Raw genomic sequence first — 8,428 nt, 5'->3', positions numbered from 1 at the left:
ATTTTAGCGCGAAAATAGTCTAACTGTCAAACTTAGAGTTAGGAGCTCTACTTTAGGCTCTAGAGAGGGCGGGCTACCGTGTAAAAACCGGAAAAAGCGTGTGCCGCGACGCGAACGGTTTCGCCATGCATACCCGAGCAGATCTATATCAGAGCCTCTCAGCCCACGCGCACACGCAGCGCTTGGTTTATGTGCAATGCGATGCTGTCCGGGGAACGTTTCGGGTCTTCCGATTTTGATCACGCCAGTGATGGCGGCAGCTGTGATGGGAGTCTAGTCGCAAGAAGAAGAGCCCATCACGCGCAATACAAGGGCATGGCGCCGAGACACTGCCGTCCAGATCCGAACAAGCTGTTATCACGATTTCGGGGCTTCATACGCGAAAGGTGGCCGTTGTTGCCAAGTGCCGGCTGGGCTAACTCGTTTTGGACATGGCTCCAGGAACAATCCACTTGAGTAATGCCGTGCATGCACGTATCCGCCATTCTGGACACCTACAAGTGGTTGTGTCGCCCACAGCCTTCGTGGGTTGCTCCTCCAGCCATGTCCAGCCTTGTCGTGACCGTCCTTCTGGCCGTGAGTGCCCTGACCGCACTTTACCTTTACACCAACAAGAGCAGAGATGCATCCGAGAAGCCCCTCCTCAAGCTGCCGCTCATTGGTGATCTCCACAGCTCGCCAATCGAGAAACCATTGGTAAACTGGAGCGCCTGGTCCAAACAACACGGCCCGATTACAGTTCCGAAACTGTTTGGAATTGTGCCCATTGTCGTGCTCAACTCGTACGAGGCCGTCACTGAACTTTTCAGTCGTCGTAGCCAATGGTACAGCAACCGACCGGCCTCAGTGAGCATGGAGATGATCACTGGGGCTGGGCCAGGTCGTTCTCGATTCACGCTGATGCACGACTATGACGATCACCTTAAACTACACCACCGCATTCTTTCACCAAGTCTTGGTGCGCCGGCGGCAAGCAAGTATCAGCCTCTTATGGAACTCGAATCTAAGCAACTGCTCTTCGATCTCATCGCTGCCTTGGAGAAGTCTAAAGATGGTTCCACAATCACCACGAAGACGATATATCCTCTGCTCGAGCGGACCCAGTCCAGTGTCATCCTTGCCCTCCATTACGGTCTCCGCATACCCAAGTTCGAAGAGCCAATCCTGCACGAAGTCATTGCAATCCAAGCGAAGGTCACACATCTGGCCGCGAATCCGCAGCTCCCGGATCTTATGCCAGTCCTTCGACACTTGCCTACTCTTATCTCCCCATGGCAGCAGTATGCTGACAAGCTTTACGCGGCTCAGGTTAAGCTCTACATGCGCCTCTTCCGCCATGGCAGAGATGCGCCAGGCTGGAACGCGACAAAGCAAGCAATCGCATCCGCACCAAAATATGCTCCCACCGACTCGCCAGTATCCGATCTTGACCTTGCCTTCACACTCGCGACATCTATTCAGGGTGGCATGGAAACGTCCCCTCGTCAGATTCTCTGGCTCTTTGTCGCAGCAATGCACAATCCCGAGATTATGACCCGTGCGCATGAAGTACTAGACAAAGTCGTTGGCAGAGAGCGTCTTCCTACATTCTCAGACCGGCACGACCTCGCCTACGTTGACGCTATAGCACATGAATTATTCAGATGGCGACCCATATCTCCTGGTTCTATTCCGCGCCGTGCTGATCGCGCGGATGAGTTCGCTGGCGTGAAGATTGCCAAGGGTGTGACCATCATGGCGAACGCGTGGGCCATCGGCCGCGACGAGGCAGTCTTCGATCCTTCGCTTGGTGATGCACAGGAATTTGTTCCTGAGCGCTGGTTGCGTGATGGGAAGGTCCGCGGTGATCTGCCACTCCCTGTGTTTGGCCAAGGTCGAAGGATATGTCAAGGAAAGCGTGTCGCTACTGACGGAACATTCATGAATATCGCAAATCTGCTATGGGCGTTTGATGTGGAAGCCATACAGGGAGAAGAGGTGGATCCATGGCAAATGATAGTCGTTGGCTTCATGACTGAGCCAAGGCCATTTAGGTTCCGTCTGAAGCCTCGAGGACCATGGGTGTTGGATGCGGTGAGGAGGGAGTGGGAAAGTACCGAGAAAAGTCTAGAAGGAGTGATGGGCACCGCGAACGACGTCGAGAATTAGCATCCATGCCTAGTTTGGTCTGCCTCCTTCGTACTTGATCACTATACCGGAGTCGAACGTCGTCCCATCAGAGCAGTCCGGGCTTACAGGGCCGAACACGATGCCTGCAGCGACCCAGCTTCCCCGATAGACTCGCCGTTGAATGCCGGCGAATTAGCGTATCTGCTGGTCCGATAGTTCTTGGACCCTGGATCATGTATAGGCGTTCGCCTTAGATAGCTCAGTATATGGAGAGGTTACATCCACTGAAACCACACTTCCCCTTTATCCTGAGACCCATCATGACCCAGAGTTTGCGCGGCTCCGTAGTCTCGTTATTGGATGCAAGGTATTGCGAAGATTTTCATCGATATCTGCGCGCCGCTGACCGGTGCCATCCCATGATCGTCTTTGGCCAGAGAGGTCTCGACTGCTGAGTCGTGGTTACGGCCCGATCCCGTTCCTCGCCAATCATGACCTTGCGGTGAGACAAGGGAAGGAGAATCAGCCTAGCCATGTCATGCGTGTGGGTGCGCGAGCAAAACTTGCGTGCGGGACACCTTGGCGAATTGAGTGAGGCCTGAAGATATCGGGTTGCAGCAAATGGAGCCCTCGGGTTTGATGGGCATTGCTAGTGTGCGTTGTGGCAATACAAACGCACATTACTCATGTGCATGCTGTAACCTACCTCATAGCAGCGCCATTTAGTAATCTGGCATACAATGCTGGCTTCGCAAAGATGTTGCCGATGACCACATTGCGCTGTTGCGATATCCACTGTGTATTGAAACATTATCATATTGGTTCGGAAAAAGACCCACGGAGAGAAACCGAGCCGTTCCGTAACGGGAGACCTAGGTAATGGCGCAACGACCTGGAGCGTCGTAGCTAGCTTGCGAAGCACCTAGCAGCAGTAGCAAAACTTAAAGTAATAGGCTTTCTATTATACACGGCTGTCGGAGGCGGTGAATCTGCAGTAATGGATAGTAGCCCTGGGGGTATCCAATCCGCGACAGCCCTGAACGGCTTGTGTACGCCTTGCCTCTCAGCACTCGATGCAACGCGGGTGCTCTGGATCCAATGCAGGTTGCACTCGTGTGTTGACCTTGCATGCAAACTCCGTTGTCGGTCTCTTGAAGCTGTGGAAGGAACTTCACTGTAAGAAGCGGCTGCGCTGCGCTGGGCCACAGGAAATTGATCGATGACGACAGAGTCACGTGATGCGACCTAGCGTGTTCTGCACCTGCCTAGGTACTGTCGCTGCAACATCGACTGTTCAAGTCCGCTCATTGACCCCTCCTGCATTCATCCTCGCACCACATTGTCCGCCTGTTCTGTTGTACACGCCAATGATCTAATCTCGCCTCTCACAATCTGGAAACCTCGATCGTTATGTTGAGCTTCCGCGTACGCGTCGCTGGGCGTGCAGATCCCGACGCGTCGCAAAGTTTCGTCAAGCGCATTGATGGCGTATCGTTCAGATTCCCGGAACAGCCAGCCGTCCACAAGTGTAGCGAACGTAGCTCATTTGCAACTCCCTGGCTTTCGAAATTGATAGTCATTCTCTATCAGACTGCAACTGTCTATGGTATCGCATATGCCTCTCCGTCGGCGTCCTAGTTGTCGTACACTTTTCCCACGTAGATGGCACAAACGGGAACATTGTGCGATCTCGGTTTCAATAAATTTCCATGCTTTTGGAGGACCCCTTATTCCTCGGACGCCACCCGGTGGCGTTTGTCCTCTTGCTCGTCGATCTACCCTGATTTATCGATGTCAGTGTATTCGCAAGCAGAACTGTCTCGAAGACGTACCTTAGATAGTACTGTCCTCCCTTGAAGTGCGCCTGCGCGTGCCCGGCTCAGATGAAAAGGTTGTCCCCAGCCGTTAATATTACCCGGGTCTTCTCCGGTATCGCAATAGTTTCCTCGTCCTCCTTTATTCGCTGCCCACCGGGGCCATTCATTACGGAAAGACACTGCTGGATGTGCAGCTCATCCCGAAACACCATCTCTCCTACTGCATCCCAATCCATATCCTGAGGAGACCCGACAAGTACAACTGGCGCATCAGGATCCGCTTTTGCTCTGCTTGATGTGACAGCACCCAGTCGGTCTCCGGCCCCAGTCTTGACGCGTATTACATAGCGCAACCTGTAAGACTGCGGGGGATGCATCTCGAAGACCTCCTTGATCAAAGGCAGATGAGTTTCCTCCATGTACGACTGGAAATGCTCCGGGGTGACTTCTGGGCGACGGGAATAGAAACAAAGAACTGATACCGTCATGGTGTCGGTTCGTAGTGTCGGCAGCAAATCTTTGCTTTTCGATTCGACAGTTATAACAGAAAGAGGTTAAGGTGCGTGTGGTAGTAGAATGCTGTGGATAATAGAAAAGCTGAAGTTTATGGCAGAGAAGAAGCGGCTTGGGGCTTGTCCGAGTCAACAAATCACACACGGCTTCTCAGGAGCTAGATGAGATCTGCTTATCTTCAATGGACAACGATGCCCTATGGGTGGGACTACAACACACCTTGACCGTGTCGAAGCCTTGCACGGATAACAAGACGAATTCGGCGATTGCGACAACGTTGCGCCCTGTTGGGAAGGGTGGGTTGTGGGTCGGTGGACAACGTTTCGCGCCGGAGCCATTTCCGGCAGCAGGGTCCCGTCCTCATTCGCTTTGCGATGTTCCCCTTACTTTCGACTTCCCATGCTGAAGTGTGGCTGTTGATATACGTGCAGCTTTCACACTGTGCCGCGTAAGGCAATAGGTATACCAAGGAAGTGCGCGGGATGCCACACTGGTGAAACGCCCTCCCGTCATCTCAGTGGCTGGTTGTTGATGCGGGGCGTCGCGACTACCCCTTCACGTGAACTACAACACCCCTTGCAGAAGGTATCGTCGGAACTGTCTTTTTGAGTCTGCACACGAATCAGTGAGGGAAACTATCCCGACGCGCACTGTTCATGGGCATGCTCAGGTGATGGTCAAGAAAGTGCCGTGTAAGCGCTGCAGGACCGGAGTCCTTATAGCTGGCAAGGGCAAAAGCTCCATGACCCTTGTATGTTCGAGAAGTCGGCTAATAACAAGATCGGTGCTCACTCGGAACCATTTCTCTGAGGCGATGGCCTTTTGCGAGCGGGATTTTTGATTTTCGCATAGCAATGTTGATCATTGCAGCGTCTCGAGCGGTACCCCGCAGCGCAAGGAGCGTCGGGCAATCTTACACCGAAGTGTCCGTCCATACAGAACCGTATGCTCCAAGCATCGCCAACGGGACGGACCGCATATCCGAACGCCAATATGGTTCCTGATAGTATGGAATGTCGAGAGAAGAACATCAGACGTCAATCACGACATCATCGTCGGACTGTCCTATACTTTGTCGTGAGCGCCTACATTCGAAGACGACGCAAACATGAAGTTTCGTGATGGTATGAGCCTCGCAGCCTGTGAAATGTTGCCGCTAATGATCGTACAGGTATGTGGCTGGTCAATGACCAGTTCACAGTTCAGCATGCTGAAGAAGTCTATACTGTCACGCCTCGGGAAGACAACAAGGCGGTCACTTTGTTATGTCCTAGCAGGAAGATCTTCACCAGAGGCGATACCTTGAATCTGAGCACCATATCCGTCGAGATCGAAGCCCAGTTCGACGGCGTCATCTCTCTCGAAGCGACACACTTCGCTGGTGCCAGGCGAATGGGACCAGACTTTGACTTGTACCCGGCAGGCAAGCCGAAGTGCAAAGGCGAGATCTTGAAGCAAAAGAAAGGGACCACGGTCACTTCAGGGGGACTAAGCGCGACCATTAGCTCTGATGAGCATACCTTCGACATCAAATTCCATGCCACTGACGAATCTAAAACATTGACTTCTCTTCTCCACCGGAGCGTCGGACTAGCGTACTCACCCGCCCTCAGCACCCCCGAGAGTGTGGAGGATCTCGCTGCACATAAACATTACATGTTTACTCAGACCGAACTCAGTGTCGGCGAGACTATCCACGGTTTAGGTGAACGTTTTGGTGCATGGAACAAGATTGGTCAAAATGTTGAAGTTTGGAACGAAGACGGAGGTACGTCTAGCGAGCAGGCTTACAAGAACGTATCGTTCTGGCTCAGCTCAAGGGGTTACGGCGTCTTTATCGACACACCCGATAAGATTGATATGGAGATTGGTAGCGAACGATGCTCAAGATTGCAGACTACAGTTGAAGGGCAACGCTTGAAATGGTGAGCATCGCGAGTAACTCGATTGATCTCCTGGCTAACTTCCAAGGTATCTCATTTATGGACCAAGCCCCAAAGAAGTACTTACCAAGTACTCCATTCTTACTGGCAAGTCGAATAGGGTTCCGGCGTGGTCATACGGCCTCTGGCTCAGCACATCATTTACGACTTCCTACGATGAGCAGACCGTCCGCCACTTCGTTGAAAAGATGTCAGATTCCAAGATACCAGTCGAAGTATTCCATTTCGACTGCTTTTGGCTGCGCGCTTTCCACTGGTGCGACTTTATCTGGGATCCAGAGAGCTTCTCCGACCCTGCTGGTCAGATCAAACGCATGAAAGATGATGGACTCATTAACAAAGTCAGTGTCTGGACTAATCCTTACATCGGCCAAGCAAGTCCTGTGTTCAATTATGCGGCTGAGAAAGGCTATCTGCTCAAGAAGACGAACGGAGACGTGTGGCAGTGGGACCTCTGGCAGACTGGCATGGGTATCGTGGATTTTACAAACCCTGAAGCTTGCGACTGGTTCCGGGAGTGCATGGAGAAGCTCTTCGACGTGGGTGTCAGCTCCATCAAAACGGACTTTGGTGAGCGCATACCAACGAAGAACGTCCAATGGCACGACAAGAGCGTGGATCCAAGCCGCATGCACAACTACTACGCCTTCATCTACAACAAACTTGTCTACGAGGCAGTTCAAAAGCGGGAGGGTGAGCACGAAGCCATACTGTTCGCGCGCACAGCATGCGCAGGATCGCAACGCTTTCCACTTCATTGGGGCGGCGACTGCGAGTCAACACCCGCTGCGCTTTCTGAGTCAGTGCGTGGTGGCCTGAGCCTTGGGCTTGCATCCTTCGCGTTCTGGACGAGCGACATTGGTGGCTTTGAGGGCAAACCGCCACCCTGGATCTATAAGCGCTGGGTTGCATTTGGTCTGCTCAATTCGCACAGTCGACTCCATGGCTCGAATTCGTATCGCGTACCATGGTTGGTCGACGACTCATCAGAAGAGCCCGAAAACTGCACTGAGGTCCTCCGACACTGGGTGCAGCTCAAGCGCAGCCTCATGCCATATCTATTTGCGCAGGCGGAAGAGAGCGTCGCTAATGGCTGGCCTACCAGTGTCCGCGCGACGGCTCTAGAGTTTCCAGATGACCCAACATCCTGGTATGTGGACCGCCAATTCTTTGTTGGCAGTCAGATTCTCGCTGCCCCGGTCTTCGAGGAAGACGGTAGCGTTGATTACTACCTGCCACCAGGTCGTTGGTTCAGCTTCTGGGACGGTAAAGAAATGCAGGGCGGCCGGTGGATCAAAGAGAAGTATAGCTTCCTCCAATTACCGTTGTTTGTTAGGGAAGGCACTGTTCTCGTGCTCGGGCAAGCAGAGGGCGAAGGCGGCTTTGGTTATGACTGGCTCGCTACCGGTGGTGAGGTTAGACTTTATGGTGTGAAGGAAGGTGACAAAGCGACTTTGGTGGATACCAAGGGTGATCAGAAGGGTGTCTTGGAGGTCAGCGCTGATGGTGAGCTCAAAGGTATGGGCCTTCTAGGCGGAGAGTGGAAGGTCGCGAAGCTGGGATAGGCTGGCGATCCAGCCATCACGAGGGGTCATACATCCCGCACCTGTTCTCAGTAAGTCTCAACGGCCATGAGCGTAAAGCAGAGCCGCTGCAACGGTCCTACATCAGCGAAGCGAGCTAGTGGGGGCTTCATTCATTGGCGGAAATTCAACATGCCTCCCCGCACGCTACTGTACCCCAACATCCTTCCACTTGTTCCCCGGGTTTTATGGCAGCAAGATCAGCAAATACTTGGCCGCCAACAGACATGTTCAAAGTCTATGCGGGATCGCACCGTGGAAACTAGGCGCGAACTTCCGGTTAAATGCTTGTTACGCGAGGCTGGCCTGAAGATGTAACATGACCAGCATGCGTCGATGGCGTGGGCACCCAGTTGCCCGGGGCAATATATACCTGCAGCGACAGCGCGTTGAAAAGGACTGTCACCCACAAGTTCCAGTCTTCCGTGCAAGCATCGCTGATCTGATCGGCCAAGGTAGCAAC

The 8,428-nt window shown here is 53.1% G+C and overlaps 3 protein-coding genes across 3 annotated transcripts; 2 read left to right on the top strand and 1 right to left on the bottom strand.

Annotated features, from left to right (window-relative positions):
* Positions 1-543: 543 nt before the first annotated feature.
* J4E84_002601 (uncharacterized protein) lies at positions 544-2,148 on the top strand (the record flags this gene model as incomplete). Its single annotated transcript, XM_049385222.1, has 1 exon — positions 544-2,148. One exon carries the CDS (start codon positions 544-546, stop codon positions 2,146-2,148), a length of 1,605 nt encoding a protein of 534 aa, XP_049247245.1.
* Positions 2,149-3,988: 1,840 nt separating this feature from the next.
* Positions 3,989-4,414, bottom strand: J4E84_002600 (uncharacterized protein; the record flags this gene model as incomplete). Its single annotated transcript, XM_049385221.1, has 2 exons — positions 3,989-4,351; positions 4,409-4,414. 2 exons carry the CDS (start codon positions 4,412-4,414, stop codon positions 3,989-3,991), a joined length of 369 nt encoding a protein of 122 aa, XP_049247244.1.
* A 1,133-nt stretch (positions 4,415-5,547) lies between these two features.
* Positions 5,548-7,947, top strand: J4E84_002599 (uncharacterized protein; the record flags this gene model as incomplete). Its single annotated transcript, XM_049385220.1, has 3 exons — positions 5,548-5,563; positions 5,611-6,364; positions 6,411-7,947. 3 exons carry the CDS (start codon positions 5,548-5,550, stop codon positions 7,945-7,947), a joined length of 2,307 nt encoding a protein of 768 aa, XP_049247243.1.
* Positions 7,948-8,428: the final 481 nt, after the last annotated feature.

The sequence above is a fragment of the Alternaria hordeiaustralica genome, assembly GCF_023758085.1.
Source record: "Alternaria hordeiaustralica strain BMP 2776 chromosome Unknown scaffold_3, whole genome shotgun sequence".
Classification (NCBI taxonomy): Eukaryota; Fungi; Ascomycota; class Dothideomycetes; order Pleosporales; family Pleosporaceae; genus Alternaria; species Alternaria hordeiaustralica.
The sequence above is the reverse complement of the archived record's forward strand: the minus strand, read 5'-3'. Positions and strand labels throughout refer to the sequence as shown.